General features: G+C 38.8%; 1 protein-coding gene across 6 annotated transcripts in view; it reads right to left on the bottom strand.

The window, feature by feature from the left end:
• Window positions 1–6302: 6302 nt before the first annotated feature.
• Window positions 6303–19066, bottom strand: part of Naa16 (N-alpha-acetyltransferase 16, NatA auxiliary subunit) — a 56022-nt gene continuing 43258 nt past the window's right edge. For 4 of the 6 annotated variants that reach the window (XM_070026681.1, XM_070026682.1, XM_070026683.1 and 1 more), the window contains 7 exons: window positions 16746–16959; window positions 15519–15709; window positions 13041–13149; window positions 12008–12106; window positions 11066–11209; window positions 9823–9920; window positions 6303–8109 (listed from right to left, as the gene is read on the bottom strand). In XM_070026681.1, coding sequence (XP_069882782.1) covers window positions 7909–8109; window positions 9823–9920; window positions 11066–11209; window positions 12008–12106; window positions 13041–13149; window positions 15519–15709; window positions 16746–16959 — 1056 coding nt within the window. In that variant the 3' untranslated portion in view covers window positions 6303–7908. Of the gene's footprint in view, window positions 8110–9822; window positions 9921–11065; window positions 11210–12007; window positions 12107–13040; window positions 13150–15518; window positions 15710–16745; window positions 16960–19066 lie in introns of those variants that run through there. The other 2 variants (XR_011372984.1, XR_011372985.1) reach the window with 2 other exon arrangements.

Below are 19066 nucleotides of genomic sequence, written 5' to 3'. Positions count from 1 at the left end.
TAAGTCTGAAACCAAGGGTTATAGGTGATGTACACCTTTAATCTCAGCACTAGGGAGGCTGAGACAGGAGGATTAAGAATTCAATGTTAGCCTGAACTACATAGGGAGATCCTGTGTCAAAAATAAATTAAGAACCAGCACTGGTGGTTCTACACCTGTAAACCTTGCTACTCAGGAAGCTGAGATCTGAGGATCACGGTTCAAAGCCGGCCTGGGCAGGAAAGTCCCAGAGACTCTTATCTTCAATAAAACCACCAGAAAACCCGAAGTGATGCTGTGGCTCAAGTACTAAAACACTAGCCTTGAGCTTGAAGAGCTCAGGGACAGGGCCCAGGCCCAGGGTTCAAGCCCCATGACAGAGAAAAACAAATTAATTAATTAATAAGTCTTGCAACAGCAAATGACAATAAGAGTAGATGAATAAGACAACCTGTACAATGCTCAGAAGAATATAAATTGGTACTCCTGCTTTATGAAATCAGTCTGGCATTATTTACAGAACTGAAAATTCACACACCCTACAACAAACCCAACATTCCATTCCTGAGTAAAAACAAAGGTAAGACCTTGATAGGCAAGAACCAAGAAAGAGCCAGAAAAGAAAATGTCCACTTTAGCACCATTCACTACAGCAAGACATATGCACACTTAGTGTCCAGGAGACCATAGTAACAAATTATGGTGTATTAATACAACAAAATACTGTACAACAATGACAATGGATGCCTTACAAATACTTACACTATGACTCTCAGTAATAGAAAATCAAGTGGAGAAAACCCCTACATGGACTGTGTTCCCACAAACTCATATTCAAACCATACTAAATTAGTGGTGTTCACTTTTGTGCAGTACAGGAGTGTGAACCTACATGCTAGGTAAGCAATTTACCACTTTTTCAATAGGGCCTCAGAGTTTTGCTGGAGACCGTACTCATACCTGTCTAACAGATGTGTGTGTGTGTGTATATATATATATATATATATATATGTGTGTGTGTGTGTGTGTATATATATGTGTATATACACACACACACACACACACACACACACACACACACACACACACACACACACACACACATATATATATATATATATATATATATATAATATCCAGCCTATTGGTGGTAAGGCTGAAATAGCTTGTCAAGGCTGGCCTTGAACTTCAAGCCTTACAATCTTTGCCTCCCAAGTAGCTAGAATTATAGTTGCGAGCCACTACACCAGCTTAATGACTGCATATGATCATTTGAAAAGATACATTTTTGAGAGAGTAGACTGTGACACAAAAAATAATATGCAAGCACTAACTCTCCAACTCATCTCTGAGGCTAACTGACCAATACTGAAAAAGCCAGCCATGTGCCTACTGCACTGCCTCTGCCTCTGGGCAGACAGGAAGCAGGTCAGCCCTTCGTTCACGATGAAAACACCCAGAGCACCAAGTGTCCTATAAACATTTACCATGACATCAGTTTCCTCTTTCATTCCAAGCAGTTGGTCCAATGCGTATTTTAGATGCACCAGCATCTCTACCTCTTACTTCAGAAGCCAGCCTATATTCTGCATTTGTATTTTAATCAGATTGAGTAATGAAATGACTGGGCCAGACCAAAATTAGTTTGATTAGGTTGTGACCATGAGTAAAGTAGCAGAAAATATAAAGAAAGCATGTGCAGACAGTTTGTCTCCAGAGAGGTACATGAGGTTCCCTGAAAGTCAGTCAAGTTCCAATTCAGTTACCTGGCATTTCAGATATTTCTGTAGAGTGCTTACTTAGCATGTACCAGAGTCTAGGTTTATTCCTGAGCAGAAAAGGGGTGGGGAATACTTTGAGAACTGCTTTTTTTTTTTTAACACTTTATAGAGCCTGAGGGTTCCAATTCCTCCACAGCTGTGCCAAGGATACTTATCTGTCAACACTTATCAAAGCCATCCCCCTGGATGGGAAGGACCATCTCACTATAGTTCTAATTCCCATTTTCCTCTCATAAGAAATATCTTTTCATGTGCTTTTTTGTTGCTGTTTTGGTAGTGGGGCTTGAACCCAGGGCCTTGGTGCTGTCCCTTAGTTTTTTCACTTAAGGCTGGTACTTTACCATCTGAACCTCAACTTCACTTTCAGCTTTTTGGTGATTAAATTAAAGATAAGAGTCTCATGGATTTCTTCTGCTTTAACTGAGATCCTTAGATCTCAGTCACCAGAATAGGTAGGATTACACAATCACCAGCACCTGGCTTAAGTGCTTCTCCTTGAAAAGCCTTTAGTATTTTCTTGAGATAAATGTCTATTTATATTCTTTGCCCATTATGTCTCTTCATTACAGAGCTGCGCTCTTTATGTATTTAAGATACATGTGCCATTTTAGATACACAATTTTCAAAATTTTTCTCCCACTTTGTCTTTTTTTCTTGGTAGTACTCAAGTTTAAACTCAAGGCCTCAAGTAGATGCTCTACCACTTGAGCCACACTCCCCCAACCTTTTTATATCTTAGAATTTTTGGTTGCTACTGCTTTAAGTTTTAATAAGAATTTATTTTAGGGTAACAAAGTTAAAGTAAGGAGAAATAGGAAATATTTTCTTTCCCAAGAAGGAAATGGGAGTTAAAGACTCTCGTCTTAGTTACTTTTCAGATAAGGTCTAGAGTTTTTGCCCTTGGCCTCAAGTGGGGATCCTATCTCTGGCTCCTACCTAGCTGGCCTGGAGGTAGCCTGCCTCCCCCCTCATCTTTCGTTCAGCAAATGATGCAAACAGAATGGGGAAGAGGGGGTGACTCCAATAAGGGCCTGGTCTTCAGGCTACTAACTGCAGATCCCTCCCTCTGGAAAACATCTCTTTATCACCTGTTTAAAAAAAAAACAAACCTGGGGGCTGGGAAGGTGGCTCAGTGGTAGAGGGCTTGCCTTGCATGCATGAGCCCTGGGTTCGATTCTTCAGCATCACATAAGCAGAAAAAGCCAGAAGTGGCGCTGTGGCTCATGTAGTAGAGCGCTAGCCTTGAGCTGAAGAGCTGAAGAGCTGAAGAGCTGAGGGACAGCGCCCAGGCCCAAAGTTCAGGCCCCACAACCAACAAAAAAATAAAACAGACAACCATGGGAAAGACAGTACTTCAGCCCGCTCCACCATCTAGAGCCATCTTTATTACAGAGCTTGGCTTAGGGTTAAAACAGTAGAATTGAATGATTTTCTGGTTAGTGTTTCCAGTAAGGTTGTAAAGCCAAAGATTTACTATCCTAATTCTTATTTCCTCATTCTTTTGTCCTTATTTCCTCATTCTTTTGTAGCCCCTTGCCCCAAAATCATTGTCAGGCACTTATCAGCTCACCCAGTCATCTGCAAGTTCTATATGCCATAATCTCCTGAACGGCTGTTTTTCCACTAATATGTATCAGTGATGTGTCCCCAAAACGAGGCTGGAGGACTTGGTACTTCAGTCTACCTGCAAGAAGAGATTCCCTAAATTAACTGAGTCCATTGCACAGTTTGAGAACTGCTTAGGGTAAGTATGGTGTGACTAGAGGAAAGAAAGGCTAGAAGAAGAAATGGCTGGGATTTCCTTTTCAATGCTCCATATAAGAGAAGGGGGATGGGAAAATAAGGAAACAGATGAACCAGGGCCATCCTCAGTCCTGCCCCAATCCATTTCACACACACATACACATACACACACACACCACCCCAATCCATTTCACACACACATACACATACACACACACACCACCCCAATCCATTTCACACACACACACACACACACACACACACACCACAGAGTCCATAATGGAGAATGTTTTAATGCTTAATTTATTATTATATAGCTGGATGTACCAACCTATTTAAAATATATTTAGAGACATTTGATACTCCTAAAGTGAGTCTCAATTATTTTATCCAGTAGAAAACTTTTAAAACTTTGTATCTTCTCTCAGCCAAAGAAATATTAATGTTTCTTAGCAAATTCCTTGTCTAAAGGCAGTTGAGGGATCTCATTTTGACAAACTCCTTGGAGCAGGGAACTACATTCCAGCTTTTTTGCTAATTAGAGATAAGAGTCTTACAGACTTTTTCTGCCCAAGCTGGCTTTGAACCTTGATCCTCAGATTTCTGAGTAGATAAGATTAGTCTTGAGCCACTGGCACCTGGCTACAGCCTGAAATATTTGACAGTAGGAGTAGTTTTAAGCATATTGGTTAAGTTCATAAATAGAATTTTATCATCTTTAAAATTCCAATTATGAAGCTTTTAAATCCTAATGTGGTAACTTTTTTCTGCTTCTGGTAAACTTAATCTAAATGAGGCAAAAACCTAATGAGTCAGCCTGACTTCCCAAACTTTTTGCCCAAACTTTCTTAATCTACATCACCTCCACAAGCCTCCATGTAATTGCCTTCAGCTCAAATGACAAGAGAGCTGACCTTGAACAAAAAAGCTAAGGGCCCAAGCTCTGAATTCAAACCTCAGTCTAGCACACATGCACACACCCTCGCAAGCACACACGCGCGCGCATACACACACACACACAAATTGTCTTCAGGTTTATTTTTTGGGGGGGGGTTCGGTCGTGGGGCCTGAACTCTGGGCCTGGGTGCTGTCCCTCAGCTCTTCAGCTCAAGGCTAGCACTCTACCACTTGAGCCACAGCGTCACTTCCAGCTTTTTTTCTTTTTGCTTATGTGGTGCTGAGGAATTGAACCCAGGGCCTCATGCATGCAAGGCAAGCGCTCTACCACTGAGATACCCAGCCCCAGGTTTGATTTTTTTTAGAGGCAGGCAATCAGATCAAATTTCACTGCAGTCCAAGCTGCAAAGCCACCCAACCGGAAGAGCAGACCAACTGCAGTTGTCCACACTGTTCTCAGATCATTTGCTAGGAGGATGTATCCTTAGGAACAGAGCAGTTTTCCTTAATCTTTGTGTTAAATTCCACACAACACTCACACACACACACACAGCCCCCAGCTCTGAACAAGTGGCACTTTCAAAAGTTGTCCAACAGTGTAGAGGGGAACAGCAACATTTAGCAACAGAAACATTTAAGGATATTCTAGCAACTGCCCTGATTAACTATGAAAGCTTGGAACTGGGCAACACGAACAGAGCAGGGAGGTGGGACAACCCGTCAGTGGTGGCAGGCATGAAAAGGGAAGCCAAAATGCCATGACTATCAGGTTTGTGGTGGGCTGTGACACTGGCTGGCTTTGAGAATTTCAGTTTCATTCATGTGATGTTTGATGTCTACTGCGAGACATTAAGTTGATTATGAAATTCAGGAAATAAGTCTTGCTAAAAATAGAGATCATGATTTAAGAAACAATTCTCATCACAAAGGATAAGAATAGGTATGTCCAGGAAAGTGACAGGTAGGGAAAACCTATGTAGAAGTACTGAAAGAGATCAACAAGCATTATTGTCTGCTTTTTTAAATGGTTGCCTGACTGGAATGAACACCTATTGTTAACCTAGCTATGGTCCTTATGCACAGAGCCTGGGAATCTGAGGCAAGGAAGAGCTGGACATGTCCCACCTGACACTCACCCACACCCTGGTGCAGACTGAGGTAAAAATGGGAACACACACTGGACTCTTGGCTGCAACTCCGCAGATCCAAAGATCCTGAGACCCAATGGGCACCAGCCTGCAAGCTTCCAAGACCAGCACCAACATGATCTCAAGAGGTATCTGGAACTTCCTAAGAAAGAAACTTTTGTTCTCATGTCTTAAGTCTATACCTTTAACTCCAATCATAATGCTGAGAATCTGTTGTAATTGAATTTTTTTTTTAAGTGAAGGGCTTTCTTCTCACATCTCTTATTTAGAATCTCACATTTTGTATCTCTTTTTCTGTGTGCTAGTAATGGGGCTTGCTAACTCAGGGCCTCATGCTTTCAGTTGGCTTCTTCACTCAAGACTATCTCTCTACCACTTGAGCCACAGCTCCACTTCTAGCTTTTTGCTGGTGAATTGAAGACAAGAGTCTCACAGACTTTCCTACCCTGACTGAATTCAAACGACAATCCTCAGCTAAGTCACTTGCCTGGGCCACCAGGGCCACCTTTTTTTTTTTTTGCTTTGAGCACAAAAGCTAAGGGAGAGTGCCCAGGCCCCAAGTTCAGGTCCTAGTACGTCATAACAAACAAACAAACAACAAGCTGCTATTACACCAAAACATATTTGGTAGTTAGTAATTGAGAACTCCTTGTTCTATCAACTTGAAAAGATGAATAAGTTTGTCCTCAAAGAACATTTTACAAAACTATTTTGGCCATATAATAAAAGCACAAATACACAAAAGCAACTGTGTACAAAATAATTTATTATAGCATTATCTAAGCTGGTATTATTTTACAGTGAGTTTTAACTCCTCCTCCCCCTCAGTAATTATAAATCTGAAAGCTTTAGAGTCAAAGAACATTATTTTAATTAAATTATTTGTCTTAATCTCCCTTTTTGAGTTTACATTTGTTTAAAAGGAAGCAGTAATATTACAGTCATATTTACACAGCTCTGAGACATACTGAATGATTCCATTACTGTTTCCTGCACAAGACATGACAAAAAGCTATCTCTCCAAAAAGGTATCTCCCCCAAAACACCACCACAATTTAACAGTTCTTCTAATGGGAGTAAATTCTCGTTTCACTTAGAGATTTAAAAATACATTTAATAGTCACTGTACAGCTAGAAGAAGTGGTTCATTTATTTCTATTCTGGCCCATTAAGCTCTTCCAAAACGCATTACTTCTTAGGGTAAATTACTTGTGAACTCCCTAAGCAACTCAGTTAAAACAGCACAACTCTAGCATGTGGGTCTTTAAGACTAGCATAGATAGGCAATGAATTTACCAATAAATTTACATGATTAGAAGGCAAATCTATTTCACATTCAGAATATTTTACATAGAACTGGAGTACCTTTGTTCAACCATAAAGTATCATTTCCTTAGATACTACAAAAGAAAGGCAAATAATGAAAAATTGAGAAAAAAAGGCAAATTAAAATAAATTTTAAAATAAACCTCAATATATGGCCTAAGTAATTCTCTATTCACATACGGTTAATACTTTAAAAGAAAAAAAAGCAAGCAAATAAGCAAACCAATAAAACAGGGATCAAAATACAGATACTGAAAGATTCTGAAAGAATCTTCTGAAAGATCTAAGAAAAATAATTCAAAAGGACAATATATAATTTTACTTAATCAGAAATTATCTTATTATTATTATATTTTTATTTTTGTCAGTTCTAGGGCTTAAACTCAGGGCCCAGGCAGTCCCTGAGCTTTTTTGCTCAATGCTAGCACTCAGTCACTTGAGCCACAGCACCACTTCTGGCTTTTCTGTTTATGTGGTACTGAGGAATCAAACTCAGGGCTTCATGGATGCTAGTCAAGCACTCTACCACTAAGCCACATTCCCAGCCCTCTTTTTTATTTTTGTGCTTGTAACTGGGGATTGGACTCAAAGCCATATCACTGTACCTTAACTTTTTTCACTCAAGGCTAGCATGCTACACAGCTCTACTTTGAGCCTGTTGTTAGTTAGACTTTCCTGCCTGATCTGGCTTTGAAGAGGGATGCTCAGCTCTCAGCCTCCTGAGTGCCTACAATTAGAGCCACAAGTGCAAACAATCAGAAATTCTTAAGTTATGACAGGCCAGCAAGAGCAGCTACCACAGTGCTGCTGATAATTTGAGAAAAACTATGCAAGTATTTTTACTTTTACAAACTAAAGAAGTAATTTTAGCAGATGTTTGTGCAGTCAGGGAATAAAATAAGATTTCAAAATACTCCATTTAAAAACTATCTAAATATTTCATTTCACATCTATATTAAATTGCACCCTGGGGGGGGGGGACCCTTGATGTAAATTCAGCTGTGAGTCTGCAGGAGTCAGCTTCTTACAAGATTTCAGATTTCATTTGTTAAGACATCACAGTTATCAGCTGTACAGTTCAGTGCTTCACTGGTACTGTGGACTTCATTCAGAGTAGGCAGGAAAGCAGATGTAAAAGGAAACAAGTTATGACAGGCCATTCTATATTCTTCATACTGGGAGCTACAGTTCCCAAAGCTGCCATCAAGCAGTGCCTCAGAAACCTTTATTAAAGTCTAATGAAACAAATGGAAAATACAAATTAGTTAAATAAAAAGCTTACTTACAACTTTAATCAAAAGAGGCAATTTGTTATTTAAGCCAAGATAAAGATGGCAAAGCCTCAGTATAAAATAATATTTTCCTATCTATAGTAATTAATCATCTAAAATAAAATATTTTTTAAAAAACATTAATAACCAATTCTGTCAGCCTATAATCTTAGCTACTTGTGAAGTGGAGATGGTTGGAGAGTCTCAATGTTCAACCGTTCAGGCATATAAGTTCACGACTCTAGTACCCAATGGCCAGGCAAGAGGTACATTTCACTTATCCCAGCTACAGGGTAAGAGCAATGGCTAGGCACAGCAGTGCACACGTCATCCCCAGCCACATAAAGAACCACAAATAGAAAGATCAAAACCCAGGCCACCCAAGGCATAAAGCAAGCCCTACCTTGAAAATTACAAAAAAGTGCTGGAGGAAAAGGTCAAGTAGTAGAGCCTTAAGCACCTGCCTTGCAAGTGTGAGGCCTTAGTTCAGTCACCAATACTTCCTGGGGGGATTAGGGAGAAGGATCCAGCATCACCACAGAAACAACACTTCTGAAGCACACTTTGTGGTAGATGCCTAGAAACTAAACATTCAGGAGGCTGAAGCAAGAGTTCTAGGCCAGTGTGAGCTAACAGAACTCTTATCTCAAAAACAAAACAAAAAACAACTTTGCAAACCCTTTAAAAATAAGTAAAATCCCATAGTTGAAAAAACTAAAATTGTGATCAGCAAAGAAAGTGTCTTTTATATAACAACACCTCCCATTTGAGTGAGTGCATGGTCACGCACAAAGCATTTTGTACTTAGTTTGTTCAGGTCACTAATGCACTTAACTCCATGAGAGGCACGGTACTTTCATCTTCCTCTTCAATAAGGAAAAAAAAGGTAACTTGCCTGAAGTCACCCAGCTAATAATTGATAGAACTGTCATTTACTCTAGAAGAAAACTCTAGACATTCACACAGTGAGGTCAAAAGAGGATGTTCTTGGGAGAGGATCACAAAGATGATCATATAAAATGATGTTTATTGAAATGGAAACAAGAGAATTTTTTTCTCTCCTTTGTTGCTCTTTTTGTTTTCTGTACCTTTTATCTTGTTTGTAAGTTTATTTGTTTGGGGAGGCTAAGAGAGGAACACAGAAATGGTGGGACAAAGGGTGAACAAACGCAGCAGTGGTACTCACTAGACACTATGTTGAAAATTAGCTATATAACTTGCGGGGGGGGGGGCAGATGGGAGGGAAAACTGGGAGAGAAGAAAGAAAAGAGGTGATGCTGTTAAAAAAGAAAACTACTGGCTGGGAAGGTGGCTCAGTGGTAGAGCGCTTGCCTTGCATGCATGAGGCCCTGGGTTCGATTCCTCAGCACCACATAAGCCAAAAGAAAAAAGCCGGAAGTGGCGCTGTGGCTCAAGTGGTAGAGTGCTAGCCTTGAGCTGAAGAGCTGAGGGACAGCGCCCAGGCCCAGAGTTCAAGTTCCACGACAGGACCCAAAAAAAAAAAAAAAAAAAAAGAAAACTACTCATTACTGGACTTATGTAACCATAACCCTTCTGTATATCACCTTTACAATAAAAAAAAAAGAATTATGTTTTAGAAGCACAGAATTATGTTTTAGAAGCACATGCTTCGCTTGCTTGCTCAGTATCCATAAATCAGTCTGTAAAAAATCTTACCTTTACATTTTTATCTTTTACAGTCTCATCCAACCTAGTGGCTATAGTAATTGCTTTCTCTTGCCTTGATTTGTCCAGAAAATACATCATTTTAGCACCTGAAATTCAAACAAAATTTTAACACAGTGGAAGATATATGTTCAATATATTCCACATGTGCTATAAAATTATTTGCTACTGTTATTACAAATGCTGTATCACTTTAAATACTAGTATCGTATTTCATCAATTTAACAGTGCTCTCCTATTATTGACTATGTATATATTTGTTCCTATTCTTTACTAAATATTTACACAAAGTATCTACGTAGTTATTCTACACTTAAAGCTGTTTACTTTGAATTAATTTTTTTGTTTGCTTTGTTTTTCTGGGATAGAATCTAAATATGTAGCCCAAGGTAGCTTCAAATTCTTTTTTTTTTTTTTTTTGGGTCAGTCATGGGGCCTGAACTCTGGGCCTAGGCACTGTTCCTCAGGTCTTCAGCTCAAGGCTAGTGCTCCACCACTTGAGCCACAGCACCACTTCTTGCTTTTTCCTGCTTAAGTGGTGCCGAGGAATTGAATCCAGGGCTTCATGCATGCATAGCAAGCACTCTACCACTGAGCCAACTTCAAATTCTTGAGCCTCCTATTTCAGCCTCCAAATGCTGGGATCACAAATATACACCATGTTTGGTGCTAGATTAATGCTTAAAATTATTTATAAAACTTTGACTACAGAATCAAAATCACAAGTTATTTTCTGCTCTTGAGAAAAATGACAAGTTGCTTTCATAACAGGCTGGGCCAATTTACACTGAAACCAATGAAGTACACTTGCTTGTCACATCCCTAACACTACTCTTCTTTAAAGCAAGAACAAAACCTCTGCTCATTTGAAAAAAATAAATGGTATTGTGTTCATTTTTTCTCTCATAACTAGTGAAGTTTTTTTTTTTTTTTGGGGGGGGGGGGGGGAGTTCCAGTCATGGGGCCTGAACTCTGGGCCTGGGCACTGTCCCTCAGCTCTTCAGCTCAAGGCTAGTGTTCTACCACTTGAGCCACAGCGCCACTTCCGGCTTTTTTCTTTTTTGCTTATGTGGTGCTGAGGAATCGAACCCAGGGCCTCATGCATGCAAGGCAAGCGCTCTACCACTGAGCCACCTTCCCAGCCCTAGTGAAGCATTTTTGAATGTTTGTTTCTCACCATATTCTAACATAAATGTTTACATAAACATTTTAACCATCATAGCTAAACACAAACCTGAAAGCAGATGTTGAAGAGAGGTAGTGTTATACTTGAGAAAATCCTCATTAAAACTTTCCAAATCCTTGTTGACAAATATTTTCTGCATCTCTTGAGATAGTACCTGACCCACAACATCAGGAAGATTACTCTGACTGGATACTACAAAACCAAAAACATTTGGATATTTTTGTTTTTCATACCTTTTGAAAATAACATCAACTGACAAACCTTTGTATTTAGTATAAGCTTTCTGTATGCCCAGTACAAATATTAGTACTCCTTTGGAATATAAGTATATTCTAGCTTAAAGAATGTACTAATTCCTACTTAACTAACATGTTTAGTTTACTTTGGTATTTACAGTTAAATATTATAAGCATTACCTTGTATTATGTTTCTTTAATGTCTATCCAAAAAAAAAAAAAAAGCAAAGCAGCTCCTATTTGCTTCTATACTTGCTTTTTCATAAACATTGTCTTTTTTGGAGGGGGAGGAGTTGTGGGGCTTGAACTCTGAGCCTGGGCACTGTCCCTGAGCTCTTCAGCTCAAGGCAAGCACTCTACCACTTAAGGCACAGCACCACTTCTGGTTTACTGGTGGTTAACTGGAGGTAAGAGTCTCACGGGGAATTTCCTGCCCGGGCTGGCTTTTAACCATGATCCTCAGATCTCTGCCTCTGGTGTAGCTAGTATTACAGGAGTGAGCCACCAGCGCCTGTTAACATTGTCTTTTTTTGGGGGGGTCCAGTCGTGGGGCCTGAACTCTGGGCCTGGGCACTGTCCCTCAGCTCTTCAGCTCAAGGTTAGTGCTCTACCACTTGAGTCACAGCGCCACTTCCGGCTTTTTTCTTTTTGCTTATGTGGTGCTGAGGAATCAAACCAGGGCCTCAGGCATGCAAGGCAAATGCTCTACCACTGAGCCACCTTCCCAGCCCAACATTGTCTTTTTTATACTTACCAGATTTAGAAAACTTAACTAAGCATTCATGTAACCATGGGTTATTACTGTTGATGGCAAAAGCTCGTTTGACAGATTGTAGCATTAATAGAAACTTCCCTATGTGAAAAAAAATTACAAGAATCATAGCATTAGTATTTGTACCTTATTTGCTTCATCTTTAGCATCACTTAAAAAAAATAACAAAATGTTATTTTTACGATAACATTCATAAGCAAAATGTAAAACTGACTTACATTATCAAAGCCAATTTTGCTTTCCAAAAAAAGCTTGCAAATTCATGAAAAACTGCTTTGGTAAACAGTCTGACTGGTCAAACTGTTCTTAAACTAGATTTGCATGTAATATTTTAATGGGATTAGTAGCCTTTTGTGGACTGCTGAAATAAAGTTCTTAGATAAAAAGTGCTCTCACAGAGATTAAACTGAACAGTCATCAACATAATTAAAGATTAAAAAGTAAACTCAAGGGTGAACAAATGCAGCAATGTTACTCACTGGACACTATGTTTAAAATGAACTACACCCAAAAAAACTGAACTATACAACTTGTGGGTGGGAATGGGAGGGAAAGAAACTGGGAACAAGCAAGCGAAGAAGTGACATTGTCTAGAAAGAAATGTACTCTTGGGAGTTGGGAATATGGCTTAGTGGTAGAGTGCTTGCCTAACATGCATGAAGCCCTGGGTTTGGTTCCTCAGCACCACATAAAAAGAAAAGCCAGAAGTGATGCTGTGGCTCAAGTGGTTGAGTGCTAGCATTGAGCAAAATAAAGCTCAGGACAGTGCCCAGGCCTTGAATTCAAGCCCCAGGACTCCCCGCCCCCCATCAAAAGTACTCTTTACCTACTTTATATAACCATAACCACCCCCACCCCTTTGTACATCGGCTTTAAAATAACAACAAAAAGTTTAAAAAACAAATAAACTCAAGGCTAGGGATGTAGCTCAGTTGTAAAGTATTTGCCCTAGCACATGTTTAACTCCCCCATACTACAAAACTATTTTTTTAAACTAATTCAAGCTTTTTATTACCTTTTCTAAAATATATTTCAAATGCCAGGAGATGAGTTTCAATGTTATCAGCAACAAGGTTTTTAAGAGGAATAAGGAACTTGATAGCTTCTTCTAATGGATTTTCTACCTATTTGAAGCAGGAAGGAAAAAAATTTATATTTAAAAATGACCTATATAAACACAATCTCCTAAAAATCTTAACATATCTATGTAGTTTGGGTAGTTTCTCTTTTTTCATGCTGGTATTTGGGCTTAAATGCTTAAATTCAGGGAATTGTCCCTTAGCATCTTTTACTCAAGCCTAATGCTCTACTGCTGAGCTACATCTCTACTTGTTGCTTGCTAACTAGAGATAAGAGTCTCATTCTTGGGCTGGGAAGGTGGCTCAGTGGTAGAGTGCTTGCCTTGCATGCATGAGGCCCTGGGTTCGATTCCTCAGCACCACATAAGCAGAAAAAAGCTGGAAGTGGCACTGTGGCTCAAGTGGTAGAGCGCTACCCTTGAGCTGAAGAGCTGAGGGACAGTGCCCAGACCCAGATTTCAGGCCCCATGCCAGACACCCCCCTCCCAAAAAAAAAAGATAAGACCATGTACTTTATGAAAAAATACATCGTGTTCCTTAGATATTACCAACACCTAAATCTAGTGACAAATGAATATAACAGCGTTCTATAATTTGAAAAAAATGATAAATTTTAAGTACACTCAATTTATAATGAATAAACCAGAAAGCTACATATTTTCCTCTATCTGCTTCAAAATAATTTTATTAAGCCTTTAAGGAAATCCTAGAGACAAAGTGTTGCATCTGTGCAGCTAAATCATTATCTCTAGTTAAACATATAAAGTCATTAATTCCATATTTTGCCAGGCACTAGTGATTCATGCCTACAATTTTAGCTACTCAGGAGGCTGAGAACTAAGGATCACAGTTCAAAGCTAGCCCTCGCAGAAAGTCTATGAAACTCTTATCTCCAATTAACCAGCTCAAAATGGAGCTGTGCCTCAATAGCAGGGCTCTAGCCTTGACTGAAAAAGCAAACGGAGAGGGCTCTGGCCCTGAGTTCAAGCCCCAATATCAGCACAAAAAAAAAGAAAAAAAGAAAGTTCCATTACTTCGTAAGACATCTGTATAACAAACTTCTTATCTTGCAGTGCCGTAGATTTTAAGTGCCCCACCTGTCTGCTTTACTGGGCTCAAAATCCAGGGGTCAACAGGACTGCACTTCCTTTGGGGGCTCTAAGTGAAAATCCATTTCCATTATTTTTTCTGTTTCCGAAGGCAACTACATTCCTTGGACTATGGTCCTCTCCCATTTCTTTATACCAACAGGCTGAGTCAATCCTTCAGTCACATTGTAAAATGGATTTCAGAAATCCTTACCCAAAAGACCATCAGAGACAGTCACCAATGTAAAAGCAAGGCGTCTTTATTGCAAGCTCGGGCTTGGTCCTGCGCGCACCAGGTAACTGGTGATGGATGCTAAGAGGCCCCGAGTCCAGGGTTACAGTACTTTTTATACACTCTTTAGGGAAGGCAGGGACTTTGTATACATCATAGCATCTTACAACAAATTATTACACATCACAGGAAAATCATAATACAATTCCATAGTATGATTGGCACACTACAAAGCAGAAACAGATTGTTGTTTAGATCAGAGGGCTGACTACTTTAAACAGGTTGGCTTGCACTACAGGGAGTCTCAAGAGGATGCATGCTAAACTGCTGGGTTCCTTTCTTAAACAAACACCACCTGTGGCCTGACTGCAGGGGTAACCACGCCCTCCAGCACCTGCTTGCCTGAGATTTTCTCAAGGATTGTTTATGTTTCTAGTTGCCCGAGAATTGCTTCTTCTGCTCATTCCCAGGCTGGGCTCATGGTCAGCTGCATAACTCATACTTCGGAAGATGACAGCTAGCTCAAGATGGAGTCTCTCAGGCCTCAGACTCTTCAGCATCACCCCAATCTCTTCTGCTTTCCACTGTTTGCACAACTCTATCTGATCGCATTGGGTAATGTGGATAAATCCAGGAGAATCACAACCTTAAATTCCATCTGCTACCTAATTCACTTTTGCCTTTTCAGATCACATATTTATAGGCTCTGGAGATTGACATTACTCTAGGACATAACAATTCTGTGCATACTTCACAGTAGAAAAATTCTGCATATTGTCACTCAACAATACCTGATGACTATTGCAAATGGCTTTTTTTTTTTTTAACTCAGGGCCTGGCCACTGTCCCTGAGCCTCTTTTGCTCATTCTACCACTTGAGCCACAGCGCCATTTCTGGCCTTTTCTGTTTATGTGGTGCTGAGGAATCGAACCCAGGGCTTCATGCATGCTAGGCAAGCACTCTACCACTAAGCCACATTCCTGGCCCACAAATAACTTCTGATTTATACATCTAAGTAAGTTGTGTTTGTGTCCAGAAAAGAACCAAAGAGAATAAATTTGATCAAGTAACAATATTAGTACATTCATCTCACCCTTTCCAATTTTTCAGGTGTAAGTTCTTCCTTAAGACTACTGGCTGTTTCTTCTTCATCTCTTTTCTTCTTTTGATTTTTCTGTTGACGTTCCCTTTCCACATGTTTTCTTGCTTCTTCTAATTTAGCCTTTTTCTGAGCTCTTCTTTGCTTGCTAAGTAATTTCTTTAATTCTTTGGCTGACAGGCTTTCTACAAATATTCAGATGAAGAAATGTTACTGATCAATGTTTACAGTATTAAAATAACCATATGTATGTGTGTATAAATATGCCATCTACATCAAAGGTTTTGGAAAATGTATTCCTATAACTGGCAAAAAAAACCTGACCCACAACAGGCATCCAGGCCAGGCACTGGTGGCTCACACCTGTAATCCCTGCTACTCAGGAGGCTGAGATTTGAGGATTTCCGTTCAAAGCCAGCCCAGGCAGAAAAGTCCATAAGACTTTTATCCTCCAATAAACTACTCAGAAAAAGCCAAAAGTGGCACTGTGGCTCAAGTTGTAAAGAACTAGCCTGGAGCACAAAGAGGCCCGGGGACAGTGCCTAGGCCCGGAGTTCAAGCCCTAGGACTTGCCAAAAAAAAAAAAGGTATCCAGTCAGTACCAATCACATTAACTATAATGAATCAATTCTAGCACAATTCTGCCTTCTACACAATATAAGTAATTTCATGCAAGTCACTCTATTCCTTTTAAGTCTCAAAGGGGCTAATACCCCAATTAGCATCTTATTTTTAATAAATTAGACATTGTACCATTTAAGAATTCCTTTAAGAAGCTCAAAGCTATTTTCAGTTATAACCTAAAGAAACAAAACAAAACAAAAACAGCCCATGGCTATTTCTATTTTTCCTAAACTGATCTTACTAAACCAGTTGGCTGAAGCAGAAACAGCCTGAAGCTGCACAGTGAGAATGTGTCTCAAAAAAGAAAATGAAGAAAATAAAAATTAAGAAACCCATTCCCTTAGAGTGATTAAGACTCATCAATCCTTTGACTTTTTTAGTTATATTAATTATCTAATATTGTCTTTGAATCTTTTTGATAATATCCTTTATTTTTATTGTCATTTATTATAAAAATGTATGGGAACAGTAAGATAATTCAATACATGTATACAATGTACAAATCATCTCCTTAAACACTTAATTATCTGCTTTTTATACAAAGTTAATAACATTCTGAAATTTGGTGTTCTTTACAAATCTAAATTTTTTAGTTACCTGAATTTATTTCTTGTTGTTTGCTTTCACTGGTTAAGGGATTATCATATAATTTCAAGTATATTTCAATCGCTGATCTAGCAGCCTTGAAATAAACGGCATGTCTTCTGAGAGTATCTTCTAACCTCAAGAGGTCAACATAGGCACGAAGGGTCATCTTTCTCATGCAGTATGTATGGAAGTCAAATTGATCATCGGTTATCTCAAAAAAATGCTTAAAAACAAAACCACAAAATTATCCCTTACATTTTTATCAATACTGTCCACCTTTTGAAAAAACACCATAAAAAGCCTCAGAACAATTTAAAGTTACAATTCCATTGAGTTGTTTCCTTTCACTTTAACACTATAAAGGATATCAAGTTGTCCGCATTCAACTTGAAGCATCTTTTCCATAATCCATACCTGTCCCCTATAAATCATGCCTTGTGATGACACTCAACTTCTATGCTGAAAATTAAAAGATCAGGTTACATATTGGTATTTTAGTCTTAAAATTTTTTCTTCTCTGTATTCAAGGGAAAAATGAGTAAAACTCTGAAAGGAGACTACACACATGTAGGTTTACACAAAATGTTCATAAATCTCACTCAGCTCTTAAGAGGGTACCCTGTCACTTCCGCCTACTTTCCTCACACAGAGCCTAACACATAGCAGACATTCTGTAAGCACAGATCTGCCAACTCAAGGGACAGACTGCTCATTAGGCACGTGAACCTGAATAGTCTTTTAATTTCTCAGAGCTTTAATTATTTAATCGAAGAATTTAAAAAATCAGCCAGTTTCTTTATTAATTTTTGCTAGTCCTGGGGCTTGACTCACGACCTGAGCATTTTTGCTCAAGGTGTATTCTGTACCACTTGAGCCACAGCTACACTTCCCTCTTTTTGGTAGTTAATTGGAGGTAAGAACCCTATGGATTACCCTGATTGGCTTCAAACTGTGATCTTCAGATCTCAGCCTCCCAGCTACTATAGCTAGGATTACAGGTTTGAGCCACTGTTGCCAGATTCTTAAGGTTTTTAAAGGATCAAATGAGAAGATACTTTTAAGTTCATTCTCAACAGTAAACTGCAATACAAAGGCAACGAAGGCAGTTTTATTCAACAAAGTTATAAGTTTCTTAACCTGAACCTGACCCCCTAATTCATGAATACATGACCCCCTAAAATAATCTGTTCCATGGAAAGAAGAAAACCCCAGTTTTGTAATTTTATGTTCTCCTCAATATAAATTTCTACTTCTGATTCTCTTTTCCCCTAATTTGACTTCTTTAAAAAAAAATAGAAAAAAATGAATAAGATTCAATATACCAATGTAAATAAGACTTTTCTATATTCATGATGCCTCTGTCCTGGGGATAAAGTCCTAATAACTCACTATATGGAAGACACAGTAACTAACTCGATAATCACTTGCTAATTTTAGTCATCTCAGTAATATGAAACATGCTATATACAAAGAAGTTAACTACTTAAGACTTCAATAGAAGATTTCTAAGTACAGTGTAGACAAGAAATAGAAAATAAACATTTCATATTAATTCATATTACTAAAAATATACTGTATTTGAAAACTTCATTCTCCCCACTAATAAGACAATTCATTAATAAAAACATGAACTTTGTTTTTTATATCATAGTACTACATTATTCCATAAAATTGTTGGTGGTTTTCCTTGATTTAAGTTCTATCTGGCACCGTTATAATAGGTTAAAATTTAAGATACTTGACCAAGGAAAAATGACAATGCTAAAAGTCATGGAACACATATGTGATGAAACATCTAAGAGACTACAGGGCATTTATTAGACTAAGAATTTGCAAAAAGGCAGACAACCAGTTAAGAGAGGTATTTCTAGCAGCATTTGTAAACAGAGATTTTAAATTAGTCTCAAAAGAAGTTGTAAGGAACCGAATCACCTGAGCTGCCTCTTAATCAGTAACAGCCCACAGGCTGCCTCTCTCCAGTTAATGTCTTCCATCAACAGGGTGACCAGCTTATCCCAGTTTGCCAAAAGCTTTCCCAGTTTTCTTGTGAAAGCACTGTGTCTAAGAACCACTGTTGCTCACTTTATTATTATAAACTAATAATGGAGGTACAAAGAGTATAGCTAGATCAGTACAATACTCAGCCACGGCTTATTAATATTTTTGCTTTGGAAGAAAAGAGTGTATTGCAGAATACATCAACAACTAAATAATCTTAAACACTTGTTCTCTATGTCTGTCTCTCAGTGATGAGGTAGGGAGCTGGCAGACTGGTGGTGCTCCCAAAATCAGGCTTGAGTCAAATTAAAACAAATGAGCAAAGAATTAAA

Source organism: Dipodomys merriami, unplaced genomic scaffold (genome assembly GCF_024711535.1).
Source record: "Dipodomys merriami isolate MVZ:Mamm:240054 unplaced genomic scaffold, mDipMer1.0.p SCAF_188, whole genome shotgun sequence".
In the NCBI taxonomy this organism is placed as follows: Eukaryota; Metazoa; Chordata; class Mammalia; order Rodentia; family Heteromyidae; genus Dipodomys; species Dipodomys merriami.
Note: the sequence above shows the minus strand (reverse complement) of the source record. Positions and strands in the feature narration are given on the sequence as shown.